Source organism: Eurypyga helias, unplaced genomic scaffold (assembly GCF_000690775.1).
Source record: "Eurypyga helias isolate BGI_N326 unplaced genomic scaffold, ASM69077v1 scaffold1297, whole genome shotgun sequence".
Taxonomy (NCBI): domain Eukaryota; kingdom Metazoa; phylum Chordata; class Aves; order Eurypygiformes; family Eurypygidae; genus Eurypyga; species Eurypyga helias.
This window is the reverse complement of record NW_010259551.1, coordinates 41,988-56,952: the sequence shown is the minus strand read 5'-3', so window position 1 is coordinate 56,952 and position 14,965 is coordinate 41,988. Positions and strand designations below refer to the sequence as shown.

General features: G+C 37.6%; 1 protein-coding gene across 1 annotated transcript in view; it reads right to left on the bottom strand.

Moving 5' to 3' along the window:
- Window positions 1-4,164: 4,164 nt before the first annotated feature.
- LOC104511881 (potassium channel subfamily T member 2-like) overlaps window positions 4,165-14,965 on the bottom strand; it is a gene marked incomplete at its 5' end in the record, with an annotated part of 50,639 nt that continues 39,838 nt past the window's right edge. The window contains 7 exon segments of the mRNA XM_010154668.1: window positions 4,165-4,336; window positions 4,948-5,019; window positions 7,014-7,186; window positions 7,445-7,550; window positions 8,860-9,076; window positions 10,514-10,740; window positions 11,607-11,756. Coding sequence (XP_010152970.1) covers window positions 4,165-4,336; window positions 4,948-5,019; window positions 7,014-7,186; window positions 7,445-7,550; window positions 8,860-9,076; window positions 10,514-10,740; window positions 11,607-11,756 — 1,117 coding nt within the window.

Genomic DNA, 14,965 nt, shown 5'->3' with positions numbered 1-14,965 from the left:
TCCTCCTCCACTGGAGGAGGCGGGGGAGGTATACAAGCAGTGATGTGGAATTTTTATTGCTGGCCAAGGCTAAACCACGAAACAGTCCTGCTTGTATGTTCTATGTCCACAGAACGAGCAACATAGATTAAAATTGGCACTTCTTGGGAGCTGCTGAGAAAAGTGTGTATTTATGATATCAGTTGTAAATATTTTGCATATGTAAATATTTCAAAGTTAACACTAATTCAGCCTTTCCATAACAAAAAAAAATGAACAAAGTTTAACTCTGATCTGGCTGAATTACACAGATTTTTATGAAGCAGACTAAAGAGGCTCTAAGAACTAGAAATAAATTTGTAGTTTATGCTATACAAATACTAAACACTTGGAATAGAACTTAGATTATTATTTGAGTATTTCCTCTACAGATTAGTGTAAGAAAATGGGATGTGCATTTGTAATCTGTTCTGCTGTTCCTGAAAGTACTTATTTACATGTGACAATAGATAATTAGAGAACAAGGCAACAAAGGCAACCTGTGGTTGGTGTCTACCATGGGGTGCCTGATCAAGGGGAGCCTACTGATGAAGCCTTCTTTCTCCAGCTACAGGAGGTGTCACGTTTGCAGGCTCTAGTCCTGCTGAGGGACTTCAACCACCTCGATGTCTGCTGAAAAATTAGCATGGTAAGCTCTAGGCAATCCAGGAGATACCTGGAGTGCATGGAGAAGAACTTCTTAGGCCAGGTGATAGACAGCCCTAACAGAGGGGAGGTGATACTGGACCTGGTCACCGATGCAAGTGAGCTGTTCGGTGACTTTGGGATTGGAGGCTGCTTGGGCTGCAGTAATCACACACTGGTGGAGTTCACACTCCTGAGGGATATGGGTAAGGTGAAGAGTCCAGGAGATACCTGGAGTGCATGGAGAAGAACTTCTTAGGCCAGGTGATAGACAGCCCTAACAGAGGGGAGGTGATACTGGACCTGGTCACCGATGCAAGTGAGCTGTTCGGTGACTTTGGGATTGGAGGCTGCTTGGGCTGCAGTAATCACACACTGGTGGAGTTCACACTCCTGAGGGATATGGGTAAGGTGAAGAGTACAGTCAGGATTCTGAATTTTAGGAAAGCAAACTTCCAGCTCTTCAAGGAGTTAGTCAATCGGATCCCCTGGCAAACTGCCCTCAGGGACAATGGAGCAGAACAGAGCTGGCAGATCTTTAAGTACATGTACAATAGAGCACAGGAGCTCTCAATCCTGAGATGTAAGAAATGAGGTAGGCAAGGCAAGAGACCAGCATGGCTGAGTCAAGATCTGCTGGTTAAACTGAAGGGTAAAAAGGAAATGCAGGGGCCATGGAAATGGGGACAGTTAACCTTGGAAGAGTATAGGGACACTGCCCAGTTGTGTAGGAATGGGGTGAGGAAGGCCAAGGTGCAGCTGGAGCTGAGGTTGGCAAGGGATGCAAAGACTAATAAGAAAGGCTTCTACAGGTATGTCAGCCAGGAAAGGAAGGTCAAAGAAAGTGTACTTGCTCTGATGAGCAAGACTAGAAAACTGGTAACAGCAGATGAGGAGAAGGCTGAGGTACTCAACAATTTTTTTTTGCCTCAGTCTTCTCTGGCAACCTCTCCTCACATGCCTCTCAAGTAGATGGACCTCAGGGCAGGGACTGGGGGAGCAAAGACTTTCCTAGTGTAAGAGAAGATCAGGCTGATGACCACCTGCAGAGGGACCTGGACAGGCTGGATCGATTGGGTGAGGTCAGTTGTATGAGGTTCAACACGGCCAAGTACCAGCTTCTGCGTTTAGGTCACAACAACCCCAGTCATAACAGGCCTGGGGAAGAGGGGCTGAAAAGATGACAGGCAGAAAAGGACCTGCGGGTGTTGGTCGATGGCCAACAACCATGAATATGATTCAGCAGTGTACCCAGGTAGCCAAGGTGGTCAACGGCATCCTGGCCTGTATCAGGAACAGTGTGGTCAGCAGGAGCAGGGAAGGGATTGTGCCCCTGTACTCAGCACTGGTGAGGCCGCACCTCGAGTACTGTGCTCAGTTTTGGGCACCTCACTACAAGATGGACATAGACATGCTGGAGTGTGTCCAGAGAAGGGCGACAAAGCTGGTGAAGGGTCTGCAGAACAAGTCTGATGAGAAGCAGCTGAAGGAGCTGGGGTTGTTTAGCCTGAAGAAGAGGAGGCTGAGGGGAGACCTGATCACTCTCTACAGCTCCCTGAAAGGAGGTTGTAGGGTGGCAGGCGCTGGGCTGTTCTCCTGGGTAACTGGGGATAGACAAGAGGAAATGGCCTCAAGTTGCATCAGGGGAGGTTTAGATTGGATATTAGGAAAAATGTCTTCACTGAAAGAGTGGTCAGGCATTGGAACAGGCTGCCCAGGGAAGTGGTGGAGTCACCATCCCTGGAGGTGTTCAGGGAACGCGTAGACATGGTGCTTGAAGACATGGTCTAGCGGGTATGGCAGGGTTGGGTTGATGGTTGGACTAAGATGATCTTATAGCTCTTTTTGAACCTTAGTGATTCCGTGACCTGAGGAACCTGAACATACATAAGTCTATGGGACCTGATGAGATGCATCCCAGACTCCTGAGGGAATTGGCTGATGTAGTTGCCAAGCCATTCTCCATGATATTTGAAAAGTCACGGCAGCCAGGTGAAGTCCCTGTGGATGGGAAAATGGGAAACATTGCACTCATTTTTGAAAAGGGTAGAAATGAGGACCCTGGGAACTACCGATCTGTCAGCCTCACTTCTGTGCCAGGAAAGATCATGGAACAGATCCTCCTAGAAGCTATGCTAAGGCACATGGAGGACAGGGAGGTGATTTGGTACAGCCAGCATGGTTTCACCAAGAGCAAGTCCTGCCTGACCAACCTAGTGGCCTTTTATGATGGAGTGACTACAACAGTGGACAAGGGAAGAGACACAGAGGTCATCTATCTAGACTTCTGTAAGTACTCTGACATAGTCCCTCACAACATCCTTCTCTCTAAATTGAAAAGGTATGGATTTGATGGTTGGACTGTTTGGTAGATAAGGAATTGGCTGGATGGTCGCATCCAGAGGGTAGTGGTCAATGGCTCAATGTCCAGATGAAGATCAGTGACAAGTGGTGTCCCTCAGGGGTCTGTCCTGGGACCACTACTGTTTAACATCTTCATCAGTGACATACATAGTGGAATCAAGTGCACCCTCAGCAGGTTTGCAGATGACAACAAGCTGAGTGGTGCAGTTTTATTTTGTTATTCAACTATTTTTTCTGTTTTATATTTGGGGGTAAAATGTATTTCTGAGAAAATTAAGTGCTGTATGTCAAAACCTCAGTCAGATGCCCTAGCACAATATATTTAAGAGTAGATTTGACCGATGGACAGATTAAGTTCAGCTGTAGTTTCTAAATGTAGGTGTGATCAGGAAACACACACGTGCTACTGTCAGGTACAAATTAAAAAACATAGAAAAAGACAGAACTAGTTTCTTGTGATATGTAGATTTTGCTTCTTTTGAGCACATGCAGAAATGCTAACAGCAGACTTTAAGGTTGAGGGGTTTTTAATAAGGTTTGAGGTTCTCAAGTGAACAGGAGATCTCAGTGTGTTTAGCTCTTCACCACAGCACTACCTTCTCAGCCTCTTTACTAGACTGATCCTTTTTTCATTCTGTATTGTTATTCCTTCATGACTGTTAGTATGTTGTCATACATAATGTTGCATATTTGTGCCTAAAACCGAATTTTTGTTCAAAACTAAATATTCAAAATGAGAACAGTACTACTACCTTCATAGGGAAGCATTGCTTACCTTTTAGTGTTAGAAGGATCTGCTTTTCGTATTGGTTTTAGCATTACTGTGAAATACTGCTGCACTGTAGGAAAATGTTTTTTCCCAACTATCTTTGGTCCTAAGTCCTCAAGAGTAGCTTTCTTTTCCTTCCTGCAAACCTAACAGTTGACTTTTAAAATGATCATCCAGTTTTGGCATACATAGAATTTAATCTGAGATTTCATGAGAATATCTCAGGTTTCTGAGCGTACAGGTAAGAAGGGAGGGAAAATATTTGCCCATGGAAGACACAAATTCATATAAGGGAAAACTTAAGTAGAAGGAGGAAAGAAAAAAAAGCATTTCTTATCTAGATATAAAAGGTATTAAGTATTTCACAATTAATGAGGATGTATAGAGATATCAAAAATGCCTTACCTGAAGAGTGTTTGAACATTTACAATAGTCTTAGCATCCGCCATGTAGTCTTCCTCAGCGCTCATAGTACTTTCTTTGTCCACAACCACCATATTAGCTGCAAAGGTGACCCCACATCTTAGTAAGTCATCTAGGCTTTGGAAAAAAGAAAGAAACAAGCAACTTAAATATGGAACACAGTAAAAATAGGGATGATTGGAATTTGCAGATCACAGGCTGAATTGCTGGTTCCCTTCAGCTCCATGTACATATCATAACTTCCAATATAATCTATATCCAGTATATCATCTCAATTGGTAAATAGACTATGAATAACTATTTTCCTTGAAGTCATACAGAATGTGCTTCAGTAGGTTGTTTCAATCCCTCTCCTTTTGCTAAAACAATGCATTTATTTCAACTTTTTAAAATAAGCCTTCAACAGCTATTTGGGAAGACATTATGTCTTTACATGCTGCAACAACTTGCTTCATTACAGTAACTTTTGGCAATAAACACTTTGGGTTGCTCTTTCCCACAATCACATTTTTTGAAGATATCAACCTGTGTTCCCTGTGACACTTCTCACTAACGATATCCTTTACAAGTCAGAAATTTGAAACCGCCAATTGTAGCACACAAACACAAACCATGCACGGAAAAAGATCATCTTCAAATACAACACACAATTAAACATGCAATGACAACACACACAACAAACCACTGAGCACTATAATGTTAAGTTTTCTAACAGTTATTTCACCTACTTGTCAATAGAGCCCACCATGTAGTAAACCATTGGAAACCAACAGATTGCATCCAGAAAATGCATATCTGGCCTAAGCAGCAGATGGGATTACAAAATGAAACACAGTATCACAACAGCAGCATCTCTTCTAAAATATTTCAATAAACTGATAGCTTTAAAACAAAAAAAATTGAACTTTGGCACTATAATAACACTTTAAGCAGGAAATAGATTTGCAGAAAGCTGTGAATTAAGTTTGCTGTGATCATAAAGAATGATCAGAATTAACATGCTTACATTAATAAATGCACCTCTTAAATCAGAAATTTTATGGCACAGTACAATTCCAAATAGAAGAATGAATGACCAGTGTCAAAGGCTCACAACCAAGTCGTATTCCAACACATAACTTAGGAGTACTTCATATAAGCAGTAAGAATTTTTAATGAAAATGTGCAGAGGAAACCCTGGTGTCATTTGTTTTTTGTGCCAACAGCTCCATTCAAGTCAATCTTAGATGAAACCTTATTTTTTAAATGGAATGTGAAAATTAAGATACTGTACTTTATTTAATTGCTTCTTTAATCATAAATTTTACTGTGTCTGTTCTTACATACCATGAAACATCAGAGGTCGTAAAACGTGATGTGTAGATATCAGAATAAACGTAGTGTAATAAATTGCCTTGATAAATAGAGAAAATAAGAATATAACAAAAAGGCATAGATCTGCTCATCAAAGGTTGCTGAATTCCTAAATCTAGTGAAATAAAGTACAAAATTCCAATTTATTTGAATGGCAGCCTGATTTCTGTCTCCTGCATGTATGAAAAACATGCTGGCTTTTCAGCTAGCTTCTGTAGTCCCATGAATGTTGGCCTTTCAGAGGAGTCACTGCAAGTGCTGTGTACAGAGATATAACACTAAGCGTATTAGTTTAATTAGCAATCGTAGCTTTTACTTTATGGTAATAAAAAGTGGGTTTAGCCATAAAATGTCCTATCATTTCACTATGCTGGAAAAGAGAACAAGCACTAGAGGGCACTGTGTGCTCACACCTTTAATCTTAAGCATGATTCAGAAGTCCTTCAGTCTAATTTAGGCTTCTACCAATTTGTGTAATTCACTTTATGCCATAACATGTACATAAAAAAGCTTCTGTTTTGCAAAAAAAAATGTATACAGCTTCACCACAGAGCTGTCTGATGCGAAAGTGGGACACTTCACAGCAGGCCTTTCTCTGATAAATCACTTAACCTAGAACATATATATGCAAAGGGAAGTCTCAGCCTGGGATCAGAACCTGTAAGACATTCTGCTTCTGTCATTTCTTTGAGTCATAGTTTGATCTAAATTTCTGTATATGGCTAACCTTTGTTTCTGTGTCTTCCAAACTGTGTTTTAAAGTACTTGAGCAGTACTGGTGTTGCAAAAAAAATGTCTCATTCATTGTCAGATTATAAATTAATCAGTCTTGCCAGAGAAGAATTTGTCTCATGTTTTAAACAGATAATGCAAGAAAAGCTAAGAATTCCAGCAAGCTCTAGACAGATATGGTAGTAACAACATTTTTGCAGGTTTTAATTTTCTCCCATGACTTATATAACTGCAGATGAAGGGTGGGTGGGTGGGTGTTCTACTATCTTGAAGAATTGTTTATCTTAAAGTCTAAAATTATTAAAAATATACTAATCTGGTGCAGCCCACTAAGTGCCTTGTGTTAAACCCTTTTGTCTGAAGGGCTGTCATGTAGCTGTGAAACTGTAACACAGCTTGCTTTTTGCAGTGTTTATGAAGTTATTTAATTTTAGCAGTAATGTTCACATTATTGTGGATATTTTTAAGGAATACTTATCTGAAATATTGCCCATGAAAAATTCACTATGGCCATTTACAGTCAGTAAAAAGTCAATTTTGTATATGATGCTGAACATAGGCTATTATTTTTGTCACTAAATTTTCTCAAAGATAAATGTGCCATAATGCTTTTGATTTTAAGTTGGTTATGTGAAGAGTGATCATCTATTGACACAATGGTAAAATGAGTTTAAAAGGTATCAGCAAAAAAGTTTTAAAATCTACTTACGGGTTATCCAGGAGTAATACAATGGGATTTAGTTCCTTCTTTGGTCGGTAATAAGCTCTGAGTGGAACAATAAAGTTATATAAGCCATTTCCAGCAGTTTCTGCTGCAACTATAATCAATTTATTTTTGAATCCATAGGCTTTGGCATCTTCATAGTAGTTATGTTGGCATCCCTAAAATCAAAATAAGAACAAGTTGAGTGAATATGAATAAAGAGATATAAAACTCAAAAGGGTATTATTATTAGAAATAGAAAATTGTATCAGATGAACTGATATAGACCTTATTAGACATAAATGCTTGGTGATGAAAAGGATGAGAAAACATATTATAGGCTAGTAAGTGCTAAGCAGAAACCAGAATTTAACTCTGTTCAGATGCAAGAAACAAATGAGAACGCAGTTTCATCCAGTAACAAAAACCCCCTTTACCTTATCTAGTCTTAGGCAACAGAAGGGTACTTTTTCATGCAGAAGATGACAAAATGTGGGAGAACTTCCAATATATGGAGAGTAAGGAGGATAGCCTTTGGCATATCTAGGAGAATAGAACAAACGTTTTTCAGTATAGCAAATTACTGCAAGACAGTTGATTATACAACTATTCTATGGGATGTTTATACCTATGTGTGAGTTTTGCAGTTATCTGTAGACTAGCCAAGTCAAGTACATGAAACAACCTATGTTTAAGAAGGATCAAAGGAATATATTTTGTATATTCGACCAATTTGATACAATTTAGTGAAAGCTATCATGCTTTTGTGGACTAAAGGAATTTTACTTCGGTTTCTTTTGTATATGCATCTTTGTAAATGGGCTAATGTATAATAGTGTGCTGTCCTAGATTTTTGAATGCATTTACTGGAAAATTCTAAGGAAGAAAAAAACAAAAAGAAGGTAAAAAAATAGAAACATTGTGGTACTTCTGCTCTTCCTTCTCCATGTATCTTTCAAACACCAAGAATGAGTGAGGTCATTATCTTCTTGTTTTAATAACATACTTTCAGCATAGATGGAAAAAATTTTAAATGGCAAATCCTCTTGCTGAGAAGAAATTTCTAATTGGCCTTAGTTTTTAATAAGAGGCCTTTTAAATTCTGGTATTTCAGTCTGCAGTTTTAACATGACTTTTTATATTTTTTTTTACCAGAGTTTTATGATCTTCCCTGGGGCTGCTTCTTACGCTTCCTACCATTAGAGCAAGCTAGGTGAGCTGCTGGCTTAATTGTGTATTTCAGTTTTAACATCCCTGACAGTAATGCAATAAACATAATTGCTTATCTCCATGGCAGTTACAGGATTGAATCTTCTGGTTTTATCTGAGTAATACATCATTACTTTCAGTAACATGCCAACAAGCATTTTAAATTAGATGTAACAATTTTTTCTCAGGCTGCTTTTTTTGTCATTCCTACATCTTAAAGTCAGACACCTAGCCCCAGCATTCAACAAGCTTGTTGAATAATGTGATTATCACTGCATTCTCAGGGCAGAAATACTCATCTGTTTACAAATTAGTTGAGTCCTGTCTTTATACAATGTAAAAAAATCATCATATAAATGCTATTAAGAAATATGTAATACACAACTAGATCATTATACTTGAGTATAGAAAATCTTCAGCAAATGGAGGAGTTTTTTGGGGTTTATTTTAATTGCAAAATAGGCATAACAACATTCTGCTAACAGACAATAGCATGTCATAAAAGGGAACAATTCCATAACTGGTGTTTATGGGTCTTGCTAGCTACAACTGCTTGGATTGATCTGTCTGTCAAAAAATTATCCATGCCATTTACATAATATTAGCTTTTCAAGTTATGTTATTTCATATTTAATTTACATACTCTAAGCCTGCAGTCGCTTCATCATCCCAAGGGGTAGTTTCATCTTCTGACTGGTCACTTAGCAGATCACACGTCTGAAGTGAGGACAAGTCTCCAACCTCCAAAACAGGTGCTATACTGGGCCGTCTGCTCTCTTTACCTCCCTCGGAAGGAACAGCTAGCGTATCTCCACTGGATGTTCGGCTTCCTGTATCTTGTAAATCGATAGCCACTGTCCCTGAAGTAATGTTGACAGCATTTTTTCAGTGTGGTTGTCCAAACATTTGAATAAGATTCCCATATTTAGTGGGGATTACCTGACTACATGGTCAAAGACTGAAAGGAAAACTACATTGATTGTTTATTACATTAAAATATGACAAATAGAACCACAGAATGAATCATACAATCATAAAATCATAGAATAGTTTATGTTGGAAGGGGCCTTACAGACCATCTAGTTCCAACCCCCCTGCCATGGGCAGGGACACCTTCCACTAGACCAGGTTGCTCCAAGCCTCATCCAGCCTGGCCTTGAACACTTCCAGGGATGGGGCATCCACAGCTTCTCTGGGCAACCTGTGCCAGTACCTCACCACCCTCTCCAGGAAGAATTTCTTCCTGATGTCCCATCTCAATCTCTCTCTTTCAGTCTAAACCTGTTACCCCTTGTCCTGTCACTACAGGCCCTTGTGAAAAGTCCCCCCCAGCTTCCTTGTAGCCCCTTCAGGTACTGGAAGGTGCAATAAGGTCTCCCTGGAGCCTCCTCTTCTCCAGGCTGAACAAGCCCAACTCTCTCAGCCTGTCCCCATAGCAGAGGGGCTCCAGCCCTCTGAGCATCTTCATGGCCTCCTCCGGACTCACTCCAACTGGTCAGTATCCAGAGCTGTAAAAGTACCCAGGTGTGATCTCGCAAGAGCAGAGTAGAGGGGGAGAATCCCCTCCCTCGACCTGCTGGCCATGCTTCTCTGGATACAGCCCAGGATATGGTTGGCTTTCTGGGCTGCCAGCACACACTGCTGGCTCATGTCCAGCTTTTGATCCACCAGTACCCCCAAGTCCTTCTCCTCAGGGCTGCTCTCAAGACATTCTTTGCCCAGCCTGTACTTGTGTTTGGGATTGCCCTGACCCCTGTGCAGGACGTAAATATTTAAACTGTACCTGAGGAAACCTTTTCCTGCCAAGTATCACTTCTTCTGATCATTAATATATACTGTCTTGTAAGATACCTTTTTAAAATCATACCCTACGTAATGAATCTATATTAATATGTATTAACAACTTGTAGGTTTTTACTGTGCAAGGGATTTTTTTTTAATTAAAGAACCTTATGAAAACTTTCTACAGATGACTAGTTATGAATGACAAAGAATGACCCATGTGATATTCTCAGTTGTTTGGTTTTGCATACATTTTATTATTACTTTTTATACAACAGTCTTAATTGGTTTAATTCCATATTGTCAAGTAAAAGAAAAACATAACCAAATTTCATTTGTTTTGGTTTGCTTGTTTGTTTTAAATATGAGGGCAAGTGTTTAATATTTTTTCATTCTGTACTCTATTATTTCTTAAAATTTTAGGAATACAATGTATTTTTGAGCTTTGGGGTTTTTGGTTTTGGGGGGGTTGGGGTGGTTTGTGGTTTTTTCTTTTTTTTTTTTTTTTAACTTACCCATGCTGGCTATTGCACTGTGTACAGGTAACCTAGAAGCTCCAGGATAATAATTTGATTCATGATTTTTAATATGCTTTTCTTGCTTCTTAAAAGCAGAATTCTCTTCTTTGGCAATATGTATGTAGAAACATATATCTGTAGAACTCATGATATATCGAGGACCTGGATTCAGCAAAATGTTTTTGTTATCTTCCTTTCTAACACCAATCAGACAGACTCCAAACCTTAATTAGAAAAGGAAAGGCATGGTTCATTTTCATAGTCCTGCATATACCAGAATTTGCACTGTCAAAAATGAACCTCCAGTATACTTTTATATTTTGAAGACTATGAACACTTTCAGATTTTAGGATGAAAAATGTTTTACAAATGTTGTCTCCTAAATAATGCCACTACTGATCAAGTAGTTTCTGTCACATTAAGTATGAGAATAAACTCAGTGTTCAGGGTTTAATATATGTTCATTTTGTTATATATATGAACATATATTATATACATATATACATGAATATATGATTTGTGTTCCATTTGTATGCTCACCTCACAGAAGCACTGAATAAGTGATACATGATTTGCAACCTAAAGATTCGTCTAACAAAAAATATGGTTTTATCTTGACCAATCACCAGAAAGTAGTATATACCACCTTTAAATTGAACATTTTGCATAAAATTAACATACCACAAAGGAAGCCAGATGTCCAGCTGAATTAATGAAGAAAAAAACCCCAAACCTAAAACACAACCACTAACTCTCATTCATCTTTCTAGATTGTTTTGGATATGGAAAGGGACTGGTGTTCTTATATAACCGCTCTAAAGTAGTATTTTTAATTGGTTGTCAGGTTTATTCTGTATAAGCTTTATATTCTTTTCTCTTAGGCACAGCTGGCGTACACAGAACCAACATGAGCTTTTACCTAACCAGCTGTAACTTACAGAAAAATATCCATGAAATATATTAATGGTCAGATATTTAAACCCAGAAACAGAGTAATGTGTAATACTGCATCTTTGAATACGGAGCTATATTGAGGGCAAAACAAATTATTTGTTTGAACATTTGATTATTGATAGAATAATAAACATACTTTTTATGTGCGTGGAAAGAAGCATATGTGAAGCTTTTTCCCTCATACTCAGCAAAAAAAGTACTTTCTTCCAGGTTAATATGATACACTTCATTACCAGAACATCTGCCATACAATTTCTGCCATTGTTCCGGTGATTGCAGACTCTCCCTGAAACGTGTACAGAAAAAGAGAATAATTTAAAACTTAATGTAGAATTCTTATTAATCAGAAGATTAGTTCATGCCAATAGAAACCAAAGATGTCTATCAAAAATGTCCCCTAGGCTAACCTGAATGTAATATCTGAGATGAAAGCTTGGTAATACTGTAAGTACAGAGATTATTTTAATGAATTTAAGAGCATTTTCTGCTAATTAATAGGCATAGAAGATTATGTACTTCAATATCAGGAGAAATATGGCTGAATTACTTTAAATTCACCATAATAAGCAGATTGGTTGCAGTTTAAAGATGACAGGTAAAACCAACAGCATGCTCATCTATTCATAAAAACAGTCTATTCAGATGCTTCTTGGTAGATTGTATGGTTCAGGTTTGAAGTAGGTAAAGAATCATTAAAAATAACTTGTATCACTTTATAAGATTTGTTCACTTTAAAAGCAAGATGTTTTTCTGATTTGCTTATTATCTTCAGCATTTACCCTGCGGACATTTTCAGTTACTCTGCCCTGTATATTATGACAAGTATATACTTTATTTTCTCTAGCACAAGAAAATAAATTATTACTTAACCTTGACGTTCTTTACTATATGCAGCTAACAGTCTTTGTCCAAATGGACTGTTAGTGGAAATGTTCCAAACCTCAGCTAACACCAAAACTTGCAGACTTGGGGCTTTTGTGAACCTCTGTAAGTTTTATGTGGAAACAAGTTTCTGTCTACATGAGTTTTACTGGATATAATGGATGCATATGTATATAGATAGATATATATGCAGATAGGACATAAAAGTGACAAATGTGCTCTGTGTTTTGCCACTTTGAGCTAAGATCTGAAGATATTGGGATATGCATCTTTGTGCTCATTTATATATTTTCAATATCTAAAACCAATTCCTGTTTTTCTTCAACTTAACACTCTTCTCCACTCTCAACATAGAAATGTGTTTGTTTCAGCATGAAAATAAGTAAACCATTTTTATTGCAGCAGTATTAACAAACAGTACGCTAGGTGGTAGAATAGCAGAACTAAAATGCAATTACAGAATAAAATTTTCCCGTGTTTTACTTTTTCCCCTAAAATAAAATGTTCACCTGTTTAAAGTTTGCTTGGTTCCAGCTACTTGTCTAAAAGCTTCCCATGGGGCTGTTCTGTAAATATCACATTAAGTTCAAGTCAGAAACACTATTTTCTTCCAATGTTGTGTATTATAATACAATATAATACAACCATAAAGTTCCATTACTACATTAGATAATAAGATAACATTTATAGATACATATTTAAGATTTATAATTAAGATCAATAGTAAAATTATAAATAAGGTTCAAGGTAGAATTTTGGGTCTCACAGAATGAGGGTTTGAATTCCAAAAAACAGCTGAGGAGGCAATGGAATTATTTACATCTAGTTTCTTTTATCTGAAAAGTAGCATTAAAGACTAAAGTCAGTTCATATAAACAGCAGCAAACTTCCCCTAAATTTGAATAGCAAGCTGATCTGGACAAAGTTGCTTAGAAAACGAACATTTTCCCAGTTTCCTTACATAATAATACCAGAAGATACAGTGGGTTTAGTTTATGTACGTGTGTTTCTTTTTGTTTACAGATGTAAATGTGTCTGTTTTAATCTTTCACAGATATAGTGTTGTTTGAAAGAACAGTCATATCTATTCAACCAATTAGTCCAGCATTAATACACATGCTCCAAGAGGTCTAAAGTTTGTTGTTTTTTGGTATTTTGGAGCCCATCTGAGATCAAATGCTCTGAGGAGTTCTGAATAAAGTAGAAGAATGACAACCAGACATTTTCACTTTTCCAGTTTTTCTGTATTTGTACAGCAAGATGGTATGTTTCTGTAAGGATTCAAAGTAATGCTGACAACTACTTGTGCAAAAAATACTTTTTTGCTCCTAGCCTACAATGATTAGACTAGAAATTAGTTACTTTAACAACCCTGATCACATTAGTTAATTATGATTGCAAAAGAAATAGTTTTATATTTCTTTTGCTATAGTTACTTTGCCTCTTAGTTGGGTATCTGTATAAATGATCAATATGCTTCTGTTAAAAATTAAATGCTAAAGTTCTTAAGTCCAGCAGAAAAGAGACTCCCTTTCATATGTCTGGTTTTGTGCCGATGTAAAATTCTCTGCTAGATGTTATGAATACTGCTCTTCTTTCATGTACATGTAATGTAAAACAACTAATAAAGGCTCTATATTCTGTGCATGTCAGATAATGAAGACTAGGGAGATGCAGAATGTGTTTCCCATGGTCCTCAGGAGGCCTGGAAACAGTATTCTTTTGCCGTCTTAGCAGATTCTAGTACAGACAGTGTCATTAAAATCTTGACATTTGTTGTTCTTGGTAGTAAATGTTTTAGCAATAATTTCAGTTTACCCCATCCTGGGCACAGGGGAATACTACAAATGCCATGTAGAAGGTTAAATAACTCTGCTTGTAAATATCAAGATATTACTGGGACTGTGGTTACTTGAAAAAAAGTCTGCATTTTTACTAGACTCTCAAATGCGTTATTTTGCAGCCTATATGCACATATTCCCTTTCTATAGATATATTTGGAGATTTACTCTCTAATGCCTCTCTCTGCCCACAACATTTTAATAAGAACACCTTATTATTCCAAGAATACAGCTTTACAGAGATATACTAGATGTGGTAAAATTATCTTGGTAAATATGGAAAAGTTTTACTGTGACTATGCAATCTTTAGAGACATAGTAATATTAAAAAACATCTCATATATACGTTTACTTGCTTCTTAACGTACAGGCACTGAATAGCAAATAATATTTTATATGTTATCGGAAAAACATTTTTTGAGCCCGGTGAATAGGAATTTTTATAGGTGTACAAAAGTAGACCTTCAAAATAACATATTAAAATAGGTATTCTTGGGTCTTGTTGGTGTTCTTAATTAGAACTGTGTGATAGATCCACAACTCAATCTGCTAAACTGATAATATAAATTTTCTGTATCGTCTATTGTGGAAGAGGCACAACAGCATGCAACAAATTGTAAAATATTGGAGGGGAGGGGTGGATGTCCTCTGAAATTATAATATCTTGAGTGATGGTTTTATCGTGCAGAATGTTCTGATTTGTCTTGAAAAACTGTAGTTGCCTGGGAGTTCAGGGTAAGCTATTTTCCAAAGAATATCTGCTATAATTGTT